Source organism: Balaenoptera acutorostrata, chromosome 4, assembly GCF_949987535.1.
Source record: "Balaenoptera acutorostrata chromosome 4, mBalAcu1.1, whole genome shotgun sequence".
NCBI lineage: Eukaryota > Metazoa > Chordata > Mammalia > Artiodactyla > Balaenopteridae > Balaenoptera > Balaenoptera acutorostrata.
Genome location: NC_080067.1, coordinates 133922674 through 133947608, shown reverse-complemented (window position 1 = coordinate 133947608; position 24935 = coordinate 133922674). Strand labels below are relative to the sequence as shown.

The 24935-nt window shown below is 37.8% G+C and overlaps 1 protein-coding gene across 1 annotated transcript in view; it reads left to right on the top strand.

Moving 5' to 3' along the window:
- ADAMTS5 (ADAM metallopeptidase with thrombospondin type 1 motif 5) overlaps window positions 1–24935 on the top strand; it is a 49519-nt gene that overhangs the window by 6573 nt on the left and 18011 nt on the right. The window contains exons 2-3 of the mRNA XM_007164270.2: window positions 6288–6420; window positions 17747–17914. Of these exons, the coding sequence (XP_007164332.2) occupies window positions 6288–6420; window positions 17747–17914 (301 nt within the window). The remainder of the gene's footprint in view (window positions 1–6287; window positions 6421–17746; window positions 17915–24935) is intronic.

Sequence of the window (24935 nt, the reverse complement as noted above, 5' to 3'; positions counted from 1 at the left end):
AGGTTTCAGCCTATTTGGTTTCTGGTGAGAACTCTCTTCCTGGCTTGTAGACTGTTACCTTCTCACTTTGTGCTTACATGGTGTGTTTGAGGGGGCAGGGGTAAGAGAGCGTTTTCTGGCATCTCTTCTTAAAAGGACACTGATCCTATTAGATCAGGGCCCCATCGTTATGATTTAATTTAACCTTAATTACCTCCTGATAGACCCAATCTCCAAATATAGTCACATTGGGGATTAAGGCTTCAATACATGAATTTAGACAGTGGCAGGGAACACGATTCAGTCGGTAGCATAAAGATTTTAAATTGTAAATTAAATTCAGTGGGAGTCTATGGAAAGAGCATCAGAAGGAAAACAGCAGTGATCAGAGGTGTGTTCTTGAATGAGCCTTCTGGCCTAAGTAGTTGGGCTAGAGCCTGCGGGAGCCTTTACAGACTATTTCGGTAATCTTCAAGGAGAGACCCTAGATGGTCTAAACTAAAGCAGTGGCATTAGAAATAGAGAGGCAGGGGTCGAGTCAATAAGTGTTAGAAAGAAGTGGATGTGAGTAAATTAATCCTTTCTAGCAGGAGGAATATTTGGGCTAAAGTTTGGGCCCAAAAAGTTGGGGAGATATGCAGGAAATAGTGGACAAAATGGATCATGAAGGTGCAGTTAAAGCTGACAAGGAAGCCTGGGTTGCATTGTGCAAGGTTTTAAATGCCAGGCTGAGGCTGGCGTGCCTTTTAAGTTTTGCAGGAATGGAGGAATCCTATAAGATCTGGGCTCTAAAAGGTAATTGACTGCAGCATATAGGTAGGGAAGTCACAGGAGATGAAAAGACCATTTAGAAGCCTTAGGTGATAGTCCAGGCAGGAAGGAACAAGAAAGAGAGGACACCTACATGAGACATTTGGTAGATGGAGTCAGTGACTTACAGTGACTGATCTGATGCGGCAGGTGAGAGACAGGCAAGTTAATGATGTCACCAGGTTTCTTATCCATCACTTCCAGTTTCTTGCTTTCTGGAATCTCTTTCTCAGTGCATTTTGTATTTTACTGTGCCTCTAGATTATTGAGTTTCACCAGATATACCACAGAGAGAAAGACTGTGTTATTTGTTACAACAAAGGAATTTGCTTGCCCAAGTAGAGATTATGAATGTAAAAGATAAGAGTAATGTCGGGGGAAACACAGGTGATGATTTAACAGCACCTTGGTGAAGTAAGTTCAGGAATTGGAGTGTTTAGATATAGGTTTGAATTGCAGCTCCACCAGTCTCAAGCTTCTGATTTTGGACACTAATGACCCCTGAGCTTTAATTTCTCCATCTATAAATTGAAGTGTTTTCCCTTAATCTCAACATATGTGTAGCTGGAACAAACCCATAAACCACCTGGTCCAAATTCCTAATGCTATTGATGAAGGAAAGTAGTCTCAAAGCATATAAACAATTCACACAATGATTCTAATTAATAGAGTTGAATTTAAAGCATCACTATCTCTAGTCAGCTTCCATCTCCATTCTCCAAAACCACTCTTCTGAGCATCTATTCCCCTCAATCTCCAATGTGCTCCATCTTTCCTTTCTCTTCTTCTTATCTCATATTTACCAGGATAAGTTCCCTATCTTGGAACTCGGGGCCCAGACTACCTTTCCAGCTTCCCTTGTTCATCCTCCACCAGGTCTATCCTGTACTCCAGCCACAAGAAACATGTTGTCATTTCCAAAACAGACCCTGCCTTTTCCCACCCCTGATATATTCACGAGTCTTTCCTTTTTTTGAATACCCTTCCTCTAACACTATCAGACTCCTTTTCATCCCTCAAGATCCAGTGAGCTCCTTTGAAACACCTTTATTGATTCCCCCAAGGAGAGCTTGGCAATTCCTCTTCTGAACTCCCTCAGCAATCTGTTCAATCTGCTTCCTTCTTGAAATGTCTTGTTTTGCTCACTAGATCATGATGTTTCTTAAGGGTCAAAATCAGATCTTATTGTATTTATTCACCACGCTGTCAGCACTTCACACAGTGTCTGGCAGGTTGTGGACACACAATAATTGTTTTAGGAATAAGTGTACCTGGATCCCTTGGTCCCTAATCCAGCAGAGCTCCATGTTTTTTTGTGCTACCTAGTTGTATCCAGAAGCATGGACAGAGACTGCAGAACATGGGTCATTGTCATGATTGGCCTAACAGACCCTATTAATGTAGTTTCTGCTGAGGACCAAATCAAGACTTCTGCTATTGGGGGCTGCTGTTTAGGTAGCCAGAAAGGCAAATGACACCTCAAGAATCAGATCCACAGGACAAATATGAATTATGATGAATAAGTATATGTCTGTGTAATACTGCTGGCTAAAATATGTACCACCCCATTTCTCCTGTCACTAATCCCTCTTCACTAGGAATCTGGTAGACAGATAGGTAGATACCTGAGGCTAGCTAAACCCTCTTCTCTGCCCTTCCCTTGAGCTCTGGGCTTGTCCTTACCAGGGGGTAATATCTGTAGAAATAGAAGATGCTGCTATTTAACTCCAGATTCCCCCATACAAAGTACCCTGCCTCCATTTTGGCTGCCATTACCGCAGCTGTGATGATATCTGCTCTCATCAGCCTTCACATTTCCTTCCTTCCCTCAGCGCATTTATGCTGCCTGAGAGACCAATCTCCCATCAAGACTAGAAATCCTGCGTCTCCTGTTATGCCTTCCACTTTGCACGCCCACATCGGCTTAGTTCATTTTCCCCACCCAGTACCGACCACTGGGATTTTCCAAGTTGTATTAGCTTCTGGGCACCTGCTTCTCAAGGTAGCAGACTTTGCTGGCTCTCTCCCCGACCCCACTCCATCCACAAGAATAGGTCTGTGGTACTGTGAGTCCTTCTAAACTTCACGATAAGTCACAGATACTGCCATATTCATGATCCTCTAAATGACCACCCCTAGTCACCGTGTCAGTGACCTCCCTGTCAAGTCTTCGTTGGGCTTGCTGACTGTCTCGGCTCTATTTTAGATACAGTCCCAGTCCTGGCTTCTGGCCAGGACCACACCACAAACCCACCAGTTAAATCTCTGCATGCTCTTGCAACCCTTACATTTTATTAAATCTTCCATTTCATTGTTGTCTACATGATCTCAACATCATGATAAGATATCAATCCTGCATAAAAAGAACCATCTTTAACATAACAGAGATATAACTTCCCTTCAGATTTACACTGACTAAGCAGAAAAATTCTTAAGCAACTTTTTTTTTTTTTTTTTTTTTTAAGATTTCTTTATTGATTGATTGATTGATTGCTATGTTGGGTCTTCGTTTTTTTGTTTTTTTTGTTTTTTGTGCTAGGGCTTTCTCCAGTTGTGGCAAGTGGGGGCCACTCTTCATCGCGGTGCGCGGGCCTCTCACTATTGTGGCCTCTCTTGTCGCGGAGCACAGGCTCCAGACGCGCAGGCTCAGTAGTTGTGGCTCACGGGCCTAGTTGCTCCGCGGCATGTGGGATCTTCCCAGACCAGGGCTCGAACCCGTGTTTCCTGCATTAGCAAGCAGATTCTCAACCACTGCGCCACCAGGGAAGCCCAGCAGAAAAATTCTTGACAGCCCTTTTATTTTGTTTGCCTCTTATGTGGCTACTGTACGTGATTTACATTTCTTTAGTATCCCCTGCTTCCAGATTTGGAAGATAGATGGATGGGTGGACAGACGGAGAGACAGACAGACAGACAGATAGATAGATGCTATTGCCCCAATGGTGTCCTTCCTCTTTCTCTGAATTAAAAAAAAAAAAATTCTATAAACTTCAAATAAGGTTTGCACCTGTAAATGTTGTTATAAATCACCATCAGAAAATAGACATGGATGTGATGTGCTGTATTCTTAATAATTTGATGCACAAGTTGAGTTTAATGCAATGGAGTGAACATTGCATCCCAAAGAAATACAGGCATTCGTTGTATATCTTGAGGAAGAAACCATAACTGAGCTGCCACGGTTTGAAATTGCATGAGTGAAGTGGAAAGGTTGCCAGTTTACATAATTACAGTTACAGAAATATAGTCTGTGGCTATGCAGTCAAGGGTTTAATCAGTGTGATTAAAAAAATAACTGCTTCTGTTCATTATTTTGTCACATGTACAAATTTCTGTGGCAAAGGGCCAAATGCATTTAATGCAATTCAAGGATGACAAGGAGGTTTGATGGGCTCTAATGAGCAATTGATTAGCAGTAAACAGAGAGAGATTAAGAATCCACATTAAACTCTATTGAGAACAAGAGGGCCATTTCCATTAGCTGTGGCTGTTCATCCGAGCTTATTAATGAAGTAAGGAGTAAGAAGGGGAAACAATTCTTCGGTTTTGTTATTTGAACCCCAAATTATGAAGATAAACATAAAACTCGGTTTTAAAAAAATATGCATGCGCAGAAATAACCCACAGTGTCCAGCAGTTCACTTACACCATGACCTGGGCCTTTGGTCTTAAAGCTACTAAAATGACTGGGGGAAAAATGGATTAAAACATGTATTGTACTATATAATTATCTCAAAGACTGATTGTTATGCAAAAGTGTGTTCCAATTTCAATTTTAAAAACTACTAATTTGTTCTCAACAGCTGTAATTTGAGATCCCATGGGATGACGTATGAGGATACCCAGGAGACATTGGGAGGCTATTGTTGGTTTGGTGACTGGATTCACCAAGGCTACTTGGCTGAGATTTCTACTGTCTGCAGCTATAATAATATGGCGGCCACAGTGCAATTCATCCCAGCTGGGATCTCATAATATACGGAACACAATAAGGACCTGAAAATGTACTAGGGAGATCGTAGCGTATACCTTTTAAATATTATTCACCTTAACTGGACTCTTAGGCAGCTTTTTATGCAGAGAAAAGTTAGAAGAGTATGTTGACATTGAGTAGGCGGCATTAGTTATGTAGTAGTAATATCTCGTGCTGGCTTCCTGGAGTCTGCTGAGGTCTTGCTAGCATACAGCATATTAAAGGTATGTGACAATGTTCAGTAAGGCAAAAATCTGTATAGGATAACCATCTTTTCTCTTTGTCCTGGGAGAATAAAAATATTAGCTCCATGTCATCAAAAAAAATAAGTAAAAAATAAAAAAATAAAATTATGTGAGGTCTACATTGCATCTGACTATATGTCAGAATTCACCTCAATTAAGCAAATGTTTGTTGAGCTCCTATTATAAGTCAGGCAATGTGGTAGTTGGAGATACAAAGATAATAACTGCAACAGAGAGAACACTTATTTCAACTAGTAAATAGTCATCTTTCACAGTAATTAATATTTTTAAAAAATTCTTCTGCAGTTATTCATTTATGGCTTTTGCTTTGGATAGAAATATATATACTGTCAATTAATTTTCATTGAAAACAGGAGTCAAATACAAGAAAGTCTAATGTCCATTAATACTCAAATAGCATTTAATGGAAAGTTTATCATTACAAATCTATCATGTCAAAAAATTTGGCTTATAACTTCTCTTTATGCTTCATAATTTAAAATTGTCTTGTTGATGTCTCTTTCATCTAATTTGATCATATTAACCATTTGCGAGGTGGGATCATGTTCCCCTTTGAGAATCTCTTAAAAGCTATGCAATTTCTCTCCAGAAAAACACGTATGCTCATTTATATAAATACAGTATATTACATATATTTTCTGAGAATTGATCAGGTTGAAAAACACTACATTAAACACTGTGGGAAAGAGTGTATACATTTCTGAAGACACAACCTATGAAATTACAACTCGATTTGGCAATTAAGAGGTGATCTTTTGAGGAATTACCCTTATAGATTAAAATTTAGTTTCTTACCCAAATTACTGAGAAATTTATATTCTGCCATAAATAGGTGATTGCAATTTGCCCCTGTGGTGGAAAACAAATTATTAGGCTTGGCTTCTGATAAATTTAGCAGGAATTTAGGTCAGAATATTAAGGCTTTCCTAAGCGTGACTATATGTGAAAGTGATCCATGGCATATATGCCTGCATATACACAGTACAGCTTTGTTAAGGCTGCGACTGCTATTGTAATGGACAAGCCACAATCTTATGACATCTTTTAAAACGTAATTGAGTCCCTTCTGTACTTCTGGGACCCAGAGAAGCTTAGAAGAGTCAACGCTATTAGTTTGTCTTTGGAAGGTTTCCAGAGCTGAGCAGGTGATGCCATAAACATATCCCAGTGTTGACATTTGGAGCGAGCAAGTGACTCTACAAGGTGGCTCCTTCTGGATGTAAATTGATTTTAATGATTTCTTTCTTTCTCCCGGGCAGGATTTATGTGGTCATCATTCATGTGACACCCTGGGAATGGCAGACGTTGGGACCATATGTTCTCCCGAACGCAGCTGTGCTGTGATTGAAGATGATGGTCTCCATGCAGCCTTCACCGTGGCTCACGAAATTGGTATGCAGTGTCTTTTCTCTTCCCTGGCCAAATCAAACACTTGTAACAGCTGCAACAGGAACCAAAATACTTGGCAATTAATTCCAGATTTCTCCTGGTTCAGATGCAGCATTGGGGATTACACTTGTTTATATTTGTACTTTTAGGGTTAACTAGTAAGATGGAAGGAAAACAAAGTCAGGCATACACAGTAGATATTTCCTTTATGTCAGTGCCATTTAAAAGTTTAAGAGAAATTCGCTAGTGCTACTGTCTTTTGAAGCATCCATAAAGGACTCAGACAAAATTTGTCACAGTTGACAATGGAATGCAGAGATGTTTGCCTTAGAAGTGACTCTATTGATTCATCCAGGGCTAATCAGTTTACACAGAAATTCGTCAGGTTTTATTCCACTGTAAGGGATAACAGCTCCTGGAAAAGGTAATCAATAGCTTATGGACAACATTCCTGTCTTGTTTTTAACAGCAAAGCAAATGAAACAAAACCTGTTACCAGGGTTGGTTTTAAAATGTCACTTACCTGGTGACATTAAGAAACTCATCTAAATCCTAAAACTAGAAATTTAGGACTGAGTTAAATAGGAAAAATATCCCAGCAATTAGGAATATGTGTTTCCTAATAATTGAACTAACTACTAGGTACATAAGAAGTTAATTTAGTACTTAGGATTAAATGTTAGAATTATACGCATCTGGGCTCAGTTCTTGCTAAAGTACTTTCTACCTGTGTCACGCTGGTCTGATTATTTAAACTCTCTAAGCTTCAGTTTTCATATCTGAAATATAGGCGTAATAATGCCTATTTCATTGAATTATTTCAGGGACCAAGTTGGGTAAGTTACAGATACCAGCTGTTATTTATATCCATATACACTTCTGCTTCTCTTTTTAATTAACTAGTTAATTTACTTTTTAATGTGTCACCTTTTAGCATTATCTTTTTGGAGGCAAAGTATGGCTTGATAATTATTGTACTTTTTTGCTGTATTTTATTAAGCAGATTGTTTTCTTAAGCTAAAACCATAATTTTAAAATAGAAATTAAAACTTTTTTCCCATAATTTTAGTAGGCAAAGAACATTTCACAATGTGTTGATTTTTGGCTGCTATGTTTTCTTTTGGGACTTAAAATAACTTCACATCAAAAGTGTAACTGTATCAGTCAGTATATCGGAGCAGTAAAATAGAAATCAGTACTTAAATTCCAGTTCATATGTATTAATCATGATCTTAATTCTCTTAACTGACACTCTTCTTACCACCTAAGCAAAAAAACACAAACATAACATCTTAATGTAAATAACTGTCCAATAGCATCACTGATAACAATTCAATTTAATACTTTATTAATTGAGCATCTTTAGCTTCAAGATGGAATCCCAGCTCTGTCTCCATGTTCTCTTTTATCTCAGGAAAGAGATTCAGAAAATGAGTCTCCATTTCTTCCCTAGTAAGTGAACTAATAATAATGAATGAGGCATGGCTGCACGAGAAGACCTGGTATGTCTGAAAGTGTTTTTAAAACACAAATGCCATTTGAGCTTTGGGGCTGGGATTATGTCTTCACCTATCTCTCATTCATGCCTATTAAACTCACTGATAAAAAATACAGCCTAACATTGATCCTTCATTGATATTTATTACATATCTCTGTATGTGCACGAATAAGTGGGAGAAACACAAGAGCCACCCAAGGCAATATTCTGATTTTGCAGCAAAGCTAAGAAGAATTAGTTCAAATACTCAAGAGCATTGTAGTGACGCAGAGACGATTTAAAAAGTACACCAGTAATTAATCACCATTATTCAGAGCGAGAGAAGTTCCGTAAGAAAAGTTCTCAGCCCTGGGTAGGTAGAGGCTGGTTCGTCTCACACTGAGTAGAGGAATGATGAGAAATAAGCAACAGTGCTGCAGTGAACATTGGGGTACATGACTTTTTGAATTATGGTTTTCTCAGGGTATATGCCCAGGAGTGGGATTGCTGGGTCGTATGGTAGTTCTATTTTTAGTTGTTTAAGGAACCTCCATACTGTTTTCCATAGTGGCTGTATCAATTTGCATTCCCACCAATGGTACAAAAGGGTTTCCTTTTCTCCACACCCCCTCCAGCATTTGCTGTTTGTAATGGCCATTCTGACTGGTGTGAGGTGATACCTCATTGTAGTTTTGATTTGCATTTCTCTAATGATTAGGGATGTTGAGCATCTTCTCATGTGCCTCTTGGCCATCTATATGTCTTCTTTGGGGAAATGTTTACTAGGTCTTCTGCTCATTTTTTAATTGGGTTGTTTGTTTTTTTGATATTGAGCTCCATGACCTGTTTGTATGTTTTGGAGATTAATCCTTTGTCCGTTGATTCATTTGCAAATATTTTCTCCCATTCTGAGGGTTGTCTTTTCGTCTTGTTTATGGTTTCCTTTGCTGTGCAAAAGCTTTTAAGTTTAATTAAGTCCCATTTGTTTATTTTTGTTTTTATTTTCATTACTCTAGGAGGTGGGTCAAAAATGACACATGTACCCCCATGTTCATTGCAGCATTATTTATAATAGCCAGGACATGGAAACAACCTAAGTGTCCAACAATATATGAATGCATAAAGAAGACGTGGTACATATATACAATGGAATATTACTCAGCCATGAAAAGGAACAAAATTGGGTCATTTGTAGAGATGTGGATGGACCTAGAGTCTGTCATATAGAGTGAAGTAAGCCAGAAAGAGAAAAACAAATATCATATATTAACGCGTATGTGTGGAATCTAGAAAAATGGTACAGATGAACCTATTTGCAGGGCAGGGATAGAGACATAGATGTAGAGAACAGACATGTGGACACAGGTGGGGAAGGGGAGGGTTGTATGAATTAGGAGATTAGGTTTGACATAAATACACTACCACGTGTGAAATAGCTAGCTCGTGGGAACCTGCTGGATGGCACAGGGAGCTCAGCTCGGTGCTCTGTGATGACCTAGATGTGGGGGGGGGGCGGGGAATTTGGGAGGAGGGAGGTCCAAGAGGGAGGGGATATAGGTATACATAGAGCTGATTCACTTCATTGTACGGCAGAAACTAACACAACATTGTAAAGCAATTTTACTCCAATAAAAAAAAAAAAGAAGAAAGAAAGAAGCAACAGAGTGGAATTGTGGCATCAACCGCCCATAAGATCATGAGCCCTAAATCCTGACCTTGTGAAAAAGAGATTACAGATTCCATGAAGGAAGGGCTGTTTCTTCCTTCAATCCTCTACTGATCCATTTTTACACATTGACAGCCTCTGGTTTCTTTGTAAAGGAACCACCGTGGCAGTAAATGCAGCTTCTTTGAGGCTGCATTGATCCCCAAGGCAACTGGACTGGAATGAAGAACCTTCCAGCATCATCTCTCCCAGCCCTCCTGAGTTCCTAAACCAAGAGGTTATGCAGGCAGGCAGCAGTCAGAGAGGTAGGAAGCCAGTTGCTAATGAGAACATTTTATTAAAACTGTATATGTACAATAAGAACTTTTCTTAATAATACAAGAATAGTGGACATAGTTTTATAAGAGAACAACGTGGGAGAAATGTGGGTTTCTATGCAAAAAAATCATACCTAAATCTTTGATGTCTGACTATGCTCTGTGTTCCCTTTAATTTCTTGTTTGGATCATTTCTATTTACTTCTTTAGAATTCTCTGTAATTCATTCTCCAATCAAACAGTGCCTACTTAATTTCCCTTTTTGCATTACATGTGCCCTAACCTGAGAAATTTAAGGTCTGGGAATAGGGGGATATGGATTTAATTTCCCTTTCATAAAGGGATCTGGCTTTCATTCACTTTGTTTTCTAATTGCTTTATTTTTCTTTAATTTCACTTTTCGCCTAAATATTGCGAACATGTGTTATAAAGTATAAGCCTTAAAAATTGTAGAGAAGATAACCTTACAAAATATTTCCTAATCATCTGTATACAATTACAGAGCTTTGCCTCTGCAGCCAGTGTGATTTTGGGTAGTGCAGCTCGCTATTCTGTTCCCAGCGCTTTATTTTTAGATGGTTGCTTGAAGCCATCAGCTTGAATTAACTATGCTCTGGATTCTAATTCTACTCTGTTCTTCTTATGTAATTTCCTCCCTTCCCTTTTATTAGACATTTACTACTTTCCAAATTTGGAGGTTATATATCCAGGCTACATATGGTAATAAAATGACGTTGTGAAACCTCGGTTTTGCCAGAGTGTTTTGAATTCGCTTCAGTCCATTCCAAAATGAGCAATTTGCTTCATGCATACGGTGTAAATACGTTCCTGTGCTCAAAACATAAGCTGTGGAGAAAATTTCCAGGCTGTTCCCAAGATCTTTCTACTTTATTTCTTCTATAAGAAGTGAAATGATATATTTGATTAATACTTCTATTAACCGATTTAAATTCCGTTTCACATGGAATGTCCCACTCACTGCTTCCTCTTTCTGTACATAGCGGTTTAAAATACAAAGTCATTACAGTTGAAGAAAAAGCTTTTTTTTCTTTTACTCCCTTCATCAAAAAATGCCCCTACATTGAGAATTATGTAAAATGTCAATAAACAGAGGCAAGCCTGGAGTCCTTATCTTGTACCTTTTCTATCCATGATGTTAAAGTCATGATGAAGTGACTTAAATGAACAGTTCTGAAAAGTGACTCTTCATGTGCCACGTGTAAATGGGAACACTTCTCTTTTCCTGCTAGTTCTTTCCAAAAAAAGAGCTAGATTCTGGAGATGCGTTGTCAACTGATGTCAATACAGGCTTCTGGAAAATAGAGTTTGATGCGTCTAGACTCTGCCTAGACAGTAACAAACTGCCTGCCATCTTGCTATGTTAGGGGCATGTCAACACTGAGTAAATTGTTAGGACGTTTAAGAAAGTCGTTTTAAACTATCAAGAACTCAGTCCCCATCCCTGGACCTTGGGTGGAGGTAAGAATGTGGTTATAGCCGTTTTACAATCCAAATGTGAACTGTAGCAAGTTTCAAGTGAATGTAAGTTTACATTTGGAGTTTATATTTTTAACTTGTCAAACTTTTATTATCAGCTTTCAATAATAAAGATTTCACCTGCTGCACACATGGTTCTCCAGCATAATAATTTTACTGATGTTAGGCCAGCTTCTAATGTGCTAGGGGGAGCAATCTGATTTTATTTAGACTAATGAAATCCATAATTTGCAAATAGGCCGAAGCTTAACCTTAGAGTAGTTAATTATAAAATGTGCTAAGTGAATCTCTCCACCATGAAAGTCTCCAAAATGCTTCCTAAGCTAAAATCAGGTAAAGTGTCAGGGCCAAGTATTCAGCTGGAGGCTTAGGAAGTGGTCGAGACACAACAGTATGGCTGCATATGTTTTGCTGCAGTTGGAGTGATTCTCTGCGGTTCTCTGGTTATGTTGATCTGCATGTGACTCTGCTCCCACCGATGATTAGATTAAACGAGGCCATGTTTTGAAAAGCTGCAGAGGCCCTGGAAACACCATACACCAAAGCCAAGTGCACAGAATCAGATGTCAGGACTGGCTGTGAGATGTGAGGTAAAAGGAAGCTAGGTTTAAACTTGGTATTTACCCTCAAACCCATAGCTTTAATCAGCATGAACTGAGCGTTTTTTTCTGTCCAGTTTGGAGCAATGCCACACTGTGTCTTTCTTGGCCCCCAGATGAAAGGTGGGAATAGGTCTTTGCTCCATGTCCGGAGGCAGCATTGAAAGATTTAGCGTTTAGTATCAGTCGGTTTGTTTTTAAATCAAATCCCAATTCGTATTTCTCTAGGGGAGGCCTGTAGATTGTCTGTCACGTGTGTGGAAAGCCAACAAGTTGAAGGTGGCATAAAATAAATATATCACACACTTAATGAGTGATTTTTCATCTTATGAATAGAAAATTTCACCTTCTCTCACAAATCAAGAGTGTCTAGTAATATCAAAATTTATCAAAAACTACCAAAGACTAGAATACCCATAAGTAAAGTTATAGCAAAACCAAGATATTAGTGGGAACAATGAAGTTAACTAACAATCACGGGGTAGTTATATTTGTCAAGCACGTATTCTAAACACTTTGCATCTTTTATATCCTTTAAGCCTCACAAAATCCCATGAGGTATGTACTATTAATGAGTCACCCAAGAGGGGACGCTGATACACAGAGAAGTTTCTAAACCGGTCTAAGGTCATCAACTAGTATACTGCTTGGGGAAAATTTGAACCCGGTTCATCTGGCTCTAGAGCCCGAGATTTGGACACTATCCTATGATGGTTTGCTAGTGTTCCTTTTGAAGGAGATAATCCTGAATTTGATTCAAAAGGTTATTGACACAGCTATTTATAAGGTGAAAAAAAATTGTTTTCTTCCTTCTAAATTACATCATTGATATAACGTTTAGCATTTATGTTTAATGTTTTGAAAGGGAAGTTTAAGAGTTTTATCACTGCTACACAAGGATTTGCGTTTGAATAGACACACAGGATCCAATTATTGGAGCTCCTGGTTTCCTTCACCAAGGAGTCTAGATTCTGATCCCATGTGAGCTTTTGACTCTCTTTTCAACCCCTAGCAAGACCTTCCTGCACCTCAATAATCTTAGCTGGAAAATTAGGTAAAAATAAAAACATCACGTCATTAAGAAACAGATGCTTCATCCGAGCAGTGCTTTCTTAAGTAAACACATGACAGAGCTTCTTGTGACATTTTTTAAAGATGTGGTGTTGTGTCCCCTTGTCTGTTGGTCAGTTTGGGGTCAGGAGACAAGAGCTTGAAATTCTGTTTAATTTACAGACCAAAGTTTAGAAAAACAACCCAGTTTCCCTCCTGAGGTTAATGTTATAAGTCATCCCTAGTTGTACGGTAATAACTGAGTTGAATAAGAAGCTGAACCAACATTTTCCTTTAAAGTAATGTGTCTTTACCCGGGTGTCCATTATCTCAGATTTTAGAACACCAGATTCACTTGTGAATTTAAGGAGACAAGATGCTTTTTAAATCTACATTGTGAATGTCCAAGATGAAATTTATTTAATGAAATGTCACCCATTTACCAATTTTAAAAGACGATTACTGTCCTAGAAAAATTATCAAGTGACTTATTGCTATTTCTGAACTAACACTATAACTCAGACTCTTACCCTACAGACTTTGCTTTAATGTAATTTACCATGAAACTCATTTCCTTAGCATAATTCAAATAAACTCCTTCCTGAGGTTATTTTGTGTGATGGGCACTCAGCAGGACTGTTGTATTTATGACATGATTTAATATCTATTAATATATGTGTATATGTATAGCTGATTCACTTTGTTATAAAGCAGAAACTAACACACCGTTGTAAAGCAATTATACTCCAATAAAGATGTTAAAAAAAATTAAAAAAAAAAAAAAGAATAGGTCAGTATTTTATACAGAAGCCCGCTTAATTTACACCTTGGGTTTTACTAATGATTTCAAACAGCAAGACACAGTTCTGGAGGCTGCATCACTTGGGAAAATACTGAATTGGACCCCTGCATTACTCTGTAAATTTTACTCTGACTTCTGTAATACTTTTTAAAAAAATTTAGTGTGTGAATACAAATGCCATTAACAAACTCACCCACTACATAACTGTGTTTGGTCCTTAACTCTGTCGGGACTTTAGGTGAGAAGTGGCTTCCAATAACAGGAGTCAAGAATTAAAGATTCACTAAGAAAGACAGTATTGTAAATAAGATTGCCTAACTTCATTAAGGCCAACAAACCGCTCTTCAATCTTTTGCATGTCTACTGATTACAAATGGTTCCAAATACAAATGCTCATGCTTCCTTGCAGCGAGTCTTTGGGACCTCTGCTTTAAACCCAGACCTTGGATTGTGGTCCTTAATGCATATCAGCCCTGTCCTCTCACTAGGCCTTTTCACATCCTATTTTACTAAGGTAGCTTGGTTGAACTTCCTCACATCTCTTCCTTTACCCTTCCAAATTGCCTTGAACCCTCCTCACTCTTTTCCTATACCTGGAGTACAGAAAGAAGTATCTCCTCTGTCTTTCAAGGGAAAGAATCGCCTTTCTCTGTGGCTTTCTGGAACCCATCGCCCTGACTCCTCCAAGACTTCACCCCTCAACTAACTCTGGTCTGCATTGCTCTAAAAACTCATCATAAAATACATTTTGATTAAAAAACCATACGTTATTTTAGGAGTTGTCAATATTTTCTCCAACATTGTTTTATTCCCTGGGGCACACGTGTTTAAATCTCAGCTGCACTAATCCTGCCCAAGGCTGCTTGTGGGAGAAATGCTTAATCTCTAATCCTTAAACATTTCTGTAGATGATTTAGGAACAGTCTCTCACTGGAAAAGTCACTCCTAGGCGATCAGTGACATGGTGATAAATTCTGATTAAGCTCTTCACAACATTTCCTTAAAATGTGTTGTTAGCTGTGACATTACATTTGAAATTTCCTAGATTCCAGATTTTTCTCTGTTAATAAGCTTTGAATATCATAGTGTGTGATCTCTAATGTAAGTGTCCCTTGAAAATAACGTATGCTTTTATATGTATCTTGTCATTTCAGGGTTCAAAGATATTGGCAGATTTCAGACTGACGTTAGGTGTCCTAGCTTAATGATTGGGGGAATCACATTTGAAAATGCCATTTCTTTGGGTGCTCACAGCCTTTAGTATGCCTGTCACGTCTCTCCAGAAGAGCTTCCAGACATCCCTCACATTGTTCTTCCATTTCAATTCCTCTTCGGCTCCTGAAGGGAAATCACATGGGTCTCTCTTGCTGTGCCCTGGTTCCAGCTCCTGTGACACTGGCTGCCTGTTTCTTTGGGTGCCTAAACGTTCTTCACATTGCCCATGACTCTCATTGTCCTTGGGAGAGCATACCTCTCCCAGCCAGCTGACAAGCTTTCTTCATGGAAAACAGAACATTCATCCTCCCTCCAAGGAGTCTGTCTCTCTCAGCTGACCCTCAAGCAGTCCCTTTCTGACTGACTCTTGGAGATCTTACAAAATTCACATCTCGTTTCAGCTCTTGCTAAAGTGGAACTGAGATGTGTTCATGCCCAGAATGGCAATCTTTTCTGATGGCCGTCTAAGCATTTCTTATATGTATCTTCAGCAACAAGTAAATTACATTGATAAATTAGCAATTTAGGGGCCAGAGAGCATGCCAAAAGATTCATTAAAAGAGACCAAAATATCTTAAAATAAATTGCTTTGCTTAGATAATTGATATTTAACATTATAGGCTTCACCATTCTGTATAAAAGAAAAAAATGGAGGTCCCAGGTCCCTCAAAGCGAATGTGGTGTTTACCACCTGGCTGGTATTTAAATCAGAAATCTAAAATTTAGCCTCCAAATGAAGGGAATATCTCTTGATGCAGTAACACAAAGGCATATAAAAAGTGCTATTTATTTAGATACATTTGGAGGAAAAGACTATTACTCCATTAAATAAATATAAATATCTTATGAAATAGAGTGCAAAGATCACGTTTTTTAAAGTAGAAAACCTGGATTCATATTATAGAGGTCCCCTTAGGCCACTTTCCCTTTCTCTTCTATGCCAGGGGGGAAAAAACTCAAGTATGAAACTTCCGCACTAATCCCACAGTGTTAGCTGATAAACATTCTACATTCTCAACAGTGTTTGATATATACTAAGTAACTTCTAACAGTTTTGAATAGGACATGAATGAAAGGTTTTATTTTTCTGTGAGTGCGGTGAAAAACTCAACATACCACCCAAAAATTGGACGAGTTCTTTCCAGTCTTCTTTTGCATGTTATTTGGAAGATACTTTACAGATTATGATGCGCGTTTATGCTGCTGACCAAATAGAAAGTGAGTGGTGGTGAGAGGGTTTCCCACAGAAAACTGACTAGCCTAGTAAATGCTACTGAAGTAAATAACTGCATAAATAGCATCAAAATGTGGAACCTTAGAAGGTCACTGAGCCCTGGCCACTTAGTTTCAACCACAACATCAACCAGCTGCTTGTGGACAATTTTGTTATGAGGTGTTAGTGATTTAACAAGTTGGCCAAAAGTAGTTGGAATTTGGCATAAAAAATTTCATCTCTGTTGGGTTTTACTGTTGCTCACTGGACTTTTTCTTGGCGGAATGGACAAAGTTCCTGCCGTTGGCATTCCAGAACCCAAGGGGAATGCAGTAATCACATTTCTGTGGTATTTTCCACATTTTTTTTTTTTTGGTGGTTTGTGTATGATTCTATAAAGCTTTGCAAAAAACACTACTAGGATGACTTGTCTACCTTTTAGAGTCTCTCCAAGCTGTTGTCCTGGATTTTTTTCAACAATATTTTAAATTGATTGGAGAATGCATTATACCTTTAGACTATGTGAAAATTAGTCTTATGTAATCAAAAAACTTTAGTCAGATTATAAGAATGAGGTATGTACTCTGTGAAATAACACCTAGCTTGATAGAATGGGAACGGCAGCGTGGGGGTACAGAGAGCGTGTTTCGTAGACTTAAGCACAAACACCACCTGAGTAGTTTTGGACAATCACTTACCTTCTCAGTATTTGTTTTCTCTCTAAGCGCTAACACTCTGTAATGGGCATCTTGGTGCTTTAGACATTTCTTAAGTGTAAGTGGGTATATCTTCAAAATATACCATTTACTTGTGGGACTAGTATACATTCACAACTCACTAAATAACTAAAAGAAATAGGAGTGAAGCAAGCTTACATATGCATGGAAACAGAAATTTACTTGAAATCTTCTTTATTTTTTCTCCTCTAGTCATCTCTTTTATGGCTACCTATTTACTTGGCCAAGAAAATAGAAGTCACTGACATTCAAATACCATCTATTAAGTGTTCGTAACTTGCAGAACATTGAGTTAAATACAGATTTTTTTCAACAGTGGATGGCGGGGGGAGGCAGGGAGATTCTCTCTGATCTCCTGCGGCTTATAGTTGATCAGAGAAGATGGAAAATTAGACAAGCATTCAAAATAATATGTAGTGACGGCTATGACATAATCCCACAGTTGCCTTGCAAATTTTAGATTCTAAATAAGGCCTGTTTCTATATATCCTTGAGCATGTGTGATCCAGGTGGATTATAGGAACATCTACTCTAGTGTAATTTTTCAGTTTTCCTCTAAATATTCACCAGAAGTGACCACTCTTAACTACATGCAGCTTTAATTTACCCGGGGGTCCAGCCTCTGTGTGAAAAGGCAGTTAAAATAAACTCATATACAATTGGGAGGAAAAAAGTCAAGTGCTAGTATAATTGCCACGGAAAAGTAGAAATGCAAAAATCACTCATTATTTGCACTTCATTTGTTCTGTCCTTTAGGACATCTACTTGGCCTCTCCCATGACGATTCCAAATTCTGTGAAGAAAATTTCGGTTCCACAGAAGATAAGCGCTTAATGTCTTCCATCCTAACCAGCATCGATGCATCCAAGCCCTGGTCCAAATGCACCTCAACCACCATCACAGAATTCCTGGATGATGGCCATGGTATGTATAGTTTCATAGGCTCAGCAACAAAACTTGGAATTATTGCAAACTGTACTTCATTATATCCTCGTGATGTTCACCTTACCCTCTAAGACAATGGTTGCTTAGACAGTGTCAGAAAAAGGAACGAGGGGACTGTCCATTGGTGTGTAATGCCAACGTCCTCGGTGGCATTATAGCTATGGTATTTTTGCTTTTGAATTGCAAAGTTCAAAGAGAAGCAATGTGGGAGACCACACAGAATGCCTAGCCAGTGCCCTGAAAGCCTGGCTTTTATTCCCTCTTTCACCACTAGCTTACTGTGAGAACATTGGCAGATAATCTTGTTTCCCTGCTATTAATATGACTCACAGCATTATTTGCTACATTCTTATTAGAGGGGTGTGGTTAAAATGTAGGTGACAGTTCTGTCAGATTCTCTTTATGGCAACATAAAACCAAGAATGGAAGCTCTTTAGATTTGCATTCACTAAAAAGTTTGGTTTCATCCTGACAGCCTGTTTTCCTGAAAGTGGAGTGAAAACTGCAGAACAGGAATAGAAAATCATTCTGAATGCTGAGAAAACAGTTTAAGAACTTCAAAAGAAAATCCTTGGCTTTATCCCCTAAGTACAGTTCAAGAGCACAGCACATTTTGTTAAGTTCTGTAAATCTAGGATTAGTGCTGTAAATTATATAAAAATACTAAGGAAGTCACAGTTTTAGAAATAATAAATTCTGACCCTTAAGTAATCTTTGAAACAAGCTGTTGCTAATTTCCTAGCATTCCTTGTTACCTTAAAATATTAGAAACACAGGAGAAGAGATGAGGTAGAGTTGGAAGAGATCTTCAGAGACCACAGAGTTCAAGTTTCTCATATTACAGAAATGGACATCTCATTCCTTTTTTTTTTTTTTCTCTTAAAACATGTCTCTTTCTAAAACTGGTGGTTGAAGTGAATGTGACAGAAATTCTTGATCATGATAATTGTTCACAATTTTATCTCATGATGTATGGTTCAAAGTTAGATAAACAGAATCGGTAATAACTGTTTTTCCTTGTTCCACAAAGTTTATGGCTTGAAATTTTTGTAATTTCTTAGTGAGTTGGCCATCTTGAGCTTTGGCTACATAATTACACAACAATTAATAAATTCAGTTCTTTTCAGACAAAAAGAAATTCCACTACACAGTTCTTTGCTATCTTGTAGCCAAAATGTTCATAAACTCATTTTTGCTATGTTAATGGTGAACTGGTAATGCTTTAGCTACTCTCAACTACTTACATTTCCTATTCCTGAAAACAATCTACACCCATCTTGCTTTAAAATTTCCCTTAATACAAAATAAATGTTCTTTGTTAGTTGAAAGGATGGCCTAATATCTTCACGATTCAGAAACAATATCAAGAATCAGTGTATTCGGTTTTTCCTAGACAAATAATAAAGTGGTAATTTTCTGTTTAGTTAGCCCAGTTTAAAATGCTGATTAAATGCTGATATAGTCCTGGAGTGAATGCTTACCTAATTATCTGCCTACCTACATTGATCAAGTCCATATCTAATAACGTTCCTTTTGGGTGGAATCTTAGTTTCCACTCTTAATATTACTTTTACTGTTTTTTTTCAAGTTTCCTAAAAATGGAATAACATTAATATTTCATTTCAAAATCACACATTACTCATTCCAAAAGGTTGAGCTAAACTTTGAATCACTAAATGAACAGATTTAGTTGCTAAGGCAGCAAATACTTATGGCTAAAATGGGACCAACTTTTTTTTCCCTCTGTAAGTATTAGGTCAGCTAATTACAATGCTGTGCAGAATTTTGTTCCTATTGCCATATTTCTGGAATGATTCATTTATTTCATGTTTGTGGAATTCATGATTTTACTTTCCATGCAGTAAAGATGCTCCCAGTATTGTTTTCATTTTTTAAACATTATTTCTGTATTTAAAAGAATCTACACTCAGATTTTTTAAAATCTTACAACAAATTTTATACATCTTTCTGTGTCTACTCCAAAGGATCTCATGGTAGATAACAACCAAAACCATACTTTTGCTAGAAATAGATCTTATTCATTTGCACTGAGGAAATCACATTTGAATTCCCCATTTATATGTTAAATAAATAAATAAATTCAGTTACCAGCATTTGTTGGACAGGAAATTCTCATAATATATTCATTCATTCATTCATTTCATCACGCCTAGGCTCTCTCACTTTTGAATGTGCTGGTTAGGCAGTCTTGTGTTTTAACTGCCCCATCCCACCAAAAACTTCAATTTTATCAGTAGCCTATAGTGAGTAAAGTAATTTCAGAATGATGAGAATCTAAGAAAGGCACTGTGGCTGTGACACAGTGGCAAAGTTCAATTATATTCATTTCAAAACAGATACAGAACTGAAGCTACAATACTCTCTGTAGCACTGTCATTTACACTTGAATTTAAATAATTTAATAACGTTTAGATTGCAACCAAAAACTGACTTAAGTCAGTTAAAGCCAAAGTATGACAATAGGAACTAATCAACAGGATTTTCAGATGGTGGCAGTTCTGACATTCCAACTCCAGAGCTTAGGTGAGAACCAAGGGGACAGTCAAAGCCCAAGACGATGGAAAAACAAACGAAAAAGCAAACAAACATACATCTTTGTGAGAAGACTAAGCTGATATCATATCATCAAACCTTTTCAATTTACTGGTAGGGAGCTACTCACATTTGCAAGCAGAGCCCATTCATTCATATGTGGTAGAAATAGTTCTACTATTTTTCTGTTCTAATTTTCTAGGCCACTAACTATTTAGAGCAAAAAATAAAATAAAATAGTCATTTGGGTGCATAGGGCATGCCAGACAGGTAAGCTGAGAGAAAGAAGTAAAATCATTTGACAATAAAAGAGAAACCAGAAGAGCGGTAAAATGTGGCCCTGAAACAGTAAAAGCACAGTGTTCTGGCACCATATTCCAGAAGGTCAGAAACCCTCTTACCCCATTATTGTATCCTGCTGAAATCCCTCAAGATTTCAGCAGGATACAGTAATCGATACTCAGAAAAGAAGTGATTTTCTGTTACTTAGGAAGGTTAAATTAGGACACTCATATAAAAGGCAGCAAAGCTATTGATGTTTTTAGGTAGATAGTCTCACAAAATTGATACAATTTTCAGGTGGTGTCTGAAGACTACATTACCTAGAGAATCCATTTATGTAATAGCTTATCTGTCTTGTTCCCACCTCCGGCAATGCTGGAGAAATGATGTCTTAGAGTGCAATTAAATTTGAATCATTTCATTTGTTTTTAAAATTATTAGCCATAAGTAGCCAGACATGTGTAGCACTCTACCGCTGCCAAATTTAAATTTCCTAATATTGAGTGTTTCCCGATTTAGTTCCAACAAGAAATATGCAGCAATTAGGTTATGGTTGAAAAGTCAGTGTTCACACTCTAAAATAACTGGGCCTGCAGATTTGTGATTCAGAAAGGAAGAAGCCATATCTTATGGAGACCACCTCCTCCAACCCAGCCTGGCCAAGATACTTGTAGACTTCCTGCAGTGTTTATACGAGTTAGCTCTAGGCAAGCTGGCTAGGAGTATGATCCTCAAAAATAAAGGTAAGCAGTGGCAGAGAAACTGTTCAGCAAAAGCAGGTTCTTAAATTTCTTTTCTCAAATGCTTAATAACCATGAAGCCAAAAACAACAGCCCTGTCTGCTGGATCCCTCAGTTCACAGTGCCAGGTGATAAGTAGGACCACTGCCTAAGCAGACACAGCTCAAGAAGACACAGGCTGCTAAGGAAAATCTATAGACAGCTTTGAAAAATTCATATTTAAAGAGCTAAGTTTACAGCCACTTACTGAACACAGAACTTTGGAGAGAAAATGGTATTAGAAAACCAGTTCTCTGAATCCTTTGTTAAGTGTATACAGTGAAGCTAGTAATAAGATCTGAACATTCAGTTTTTAAGGCCCTACTCATAAAATTCAAAGCCCATGATGGTAGTCTGTTTATTTTCACAATAAATATGTTCTTTAACATGGTCTGCAAGTAAAACATGTACTTTCAGTCCACAGTGACCCATATGTTTAAAAAGCTATGCTTCATCCTTTAACACAGAGAATTTTTAATCGAATTTCCTTGGCATGACATCTGCTAAACAGTGTACCACAAACAGATCCCTTGAATTGCTTTGGTCAGCAACCACTGTCTGTGCCTTTGTCATTGCCCAAGTTAGTTTATTTGTCACTGAACCCATAATGCATCAGTGACTCTTTTAAACATGCAAATAAAGACCTCAAAGAAGAGCTGCAAGATCAGGGAGATGATGATAAAAGAAGAAACTCTGCAGTGTTGTGAGCCTTCTTTGAATGAGTTTCATTAGGAATATTAATTGATTGTTCCTAGGCCAAGGATATTTGGACCAATTCTTTTTTTTTTTTGCCACGCCATGCAGCTTGCGGGATCTTAGTTCCCTGACCAGGGATCGAACCCGGCCCCTGGCAGTGGAATCACAGAATCTTAACCACTGGACCACCAGGGGATTCCCTGTTTGGGCCAATTCTTATTTTCAGTGTGTGTGTATTAAAAAAGGAAGAGAAGACAGAAATAACTACAGTGCTAGAAACGGGGTGGGGCGGGGGAATGAGAAGAATAAAGAACAACCAACCTTCATCTGATAAGTTTCATTAATCGTTAATATGAAAGACAAACAGTGCTAGAAGTCAGATATAAAAAACCAAAGATTTTTCCGCTCCATTTCCTGGAAGCATGGCATACCTTCCATCACCCCAAGTGTACTTTGTGGCTATGGAGAGACTACCACTTTCTTTCCTTTATTTGTCCATCTCAAATCACTGGCTCTTACTTTTTAAATTTTCTACTTTACTTATAACTTAACAGTTAACTTAGCATTTAACTTAACATGGATGGTGAAAACAAATATGTGATGTGCACACATTTCCATTGTCTTTCTTTTAGAAACTATCCATCTATATATGCAGAATGTTAAAACAAAAGGAAGGAAGGAAGGAAAGGAGGGAGGGAGAGAAAAAAGAGGAGAGAAAAGGAAAAAGAACTTGGCAATTTTGTGGAACAGAATAAACAGACAAAATGTCAGCAGCAAAGCCCAGATAGGATTTCAGGCTAAGATAAATTTTTAAATATGTGAAGATATGGTTGAGAATAAAAGTAAAACAGATTAAGAAAAGTCAACAATAGATTGGACACTTTTAGAGGTCAATATAAAAGACACTAAAAGACTGATCAATTTCCTCTCTCACCCCTCCCCCAAATTGTACATATTTTTTAGATGAAAAGTGTATATCCAATCCACTATTACTTAAATCTTAAATATTTCATATCGTGAGATTCGAAATCAGGCTTTATATTGATTTTTTTATGGTTGTCCCTTGGCACAAGTCTGCCCTTTGGTAGCACTGTCTGTACCTATTTTATTGCCAAAGGACATAATTCAACATATAGATGAAATGGATAGACTGTAGATTTCACTGTTAACAGAAACTAATGCAGCAACAAACCCTAATGTTGAGAGCATTAAAGTAATAAATGAATAGCAAATCTGAATAAATCATTTTATTTTAAGCAAGAAAAGTTCATCTCCAAATGACCTCTAAGGGAAAACCATAGAGCTAAGATATCTTTTTTTTAATAGCCAAGTAACTATGTTATACATTTTTAAAACTTATACTTTGGTATTGAGCTTCATAAAGAGAGGTCACATCTTGAAGCCTCCTTTGTCATAAGCCGATTCCAAATTGCATTGTACGTTTCTTTTCACACATCATACATCATCAGGGAGGTAGAGAAGATATCAGTGACCGCATATCCATGGAGAGGTGCTGAGTTATTTCAGCTTGGGAGAAACGAGATCGACCCATGCCACATGCACCCACAACATGTTAAAGACTTCCCAGCTAATATTTAGTTACCCAGTCTTACAGTCTGTGCTTTTCAGTAACATTTAAAAAAAAAAGAAAAGTTTCTTCAAACAGCACTTTTGGAGAACTGGAAAGCATTCTTGCTGCTTCAGAGATCTGTTGACAGTCTTCTACCATCAGCAATCCGCTAAGCATTCCCTGGTTTACACAAGCTCTTTTTTATGCAGCAAGGAAGATAATGCTTTTTCCGGAGTTCCAAAGGGCCTCATCTCACTTTATCTTCTAAACAAAGCTTAGTGAGGTTTTACTATCATTCCTTCCTATTGACTTGCTGTTGATGTTTTTCTTTTAACTTGATGTTTTTCTCCCCAAGTTCTCTTTGGCTGGATACTGATTTTTAATGCTTTTTCTGGCTTGCCTTAAGAAGCTTTACCTCTTCAAACGTTCTGGCTCAGAAGTTAAGTAGGAACTTTGCTCTTTATTCATTTTCATATAATGCCTCCATCACAGATTGACAAATTTCAAGGTATTCGCTTTGAAGAAACTTGAGTGTAGTTGTAAAAACATTTGCAGTATACTTAAAATGTGCTGAATATTCCATTTCTCAGTGGAAAGTAGGATTTAAACATGGTTTTCCTTTGTTGAATAAAAAGAATGACTTGAATACATCTGAAATGTTGTTAAATATGTTGGGCATAGTACCAATATGATTGTTTTATATTTTTCTGGTCCCCCCTTATAGCTCTGTGAGCTAATTTTACCATTCCAGTGTCACAGTGAGGAGAGAAACATTTCACAGATCTTAAAAATAAATTAGAGAGCGGTTAACTAATTTGGCCAAGAACACTCAGCCATTTAGTGTTTTGCCAGAATTAAACTTTAGATCAACTGTTTCTACCATTAGCTACCATTTAAAGGATCCCAACACATGCCTGCCCTTTAGCAATAAAATAAGCAATCTATCCACATGCTAAGCAGAGGCAGGATGGGCCTCTGAGCATAAAACCCTAACAGCTGTGGGACCTTGGGTAACTGATACATCTTTATATTCCTCAGTTTCCTTATCTGCAAAATAAAACAGTGAAAGAATCTGCTTCATAGAGTTCTCGTAAAGATTGAATAAGCCGTAAACCATTTA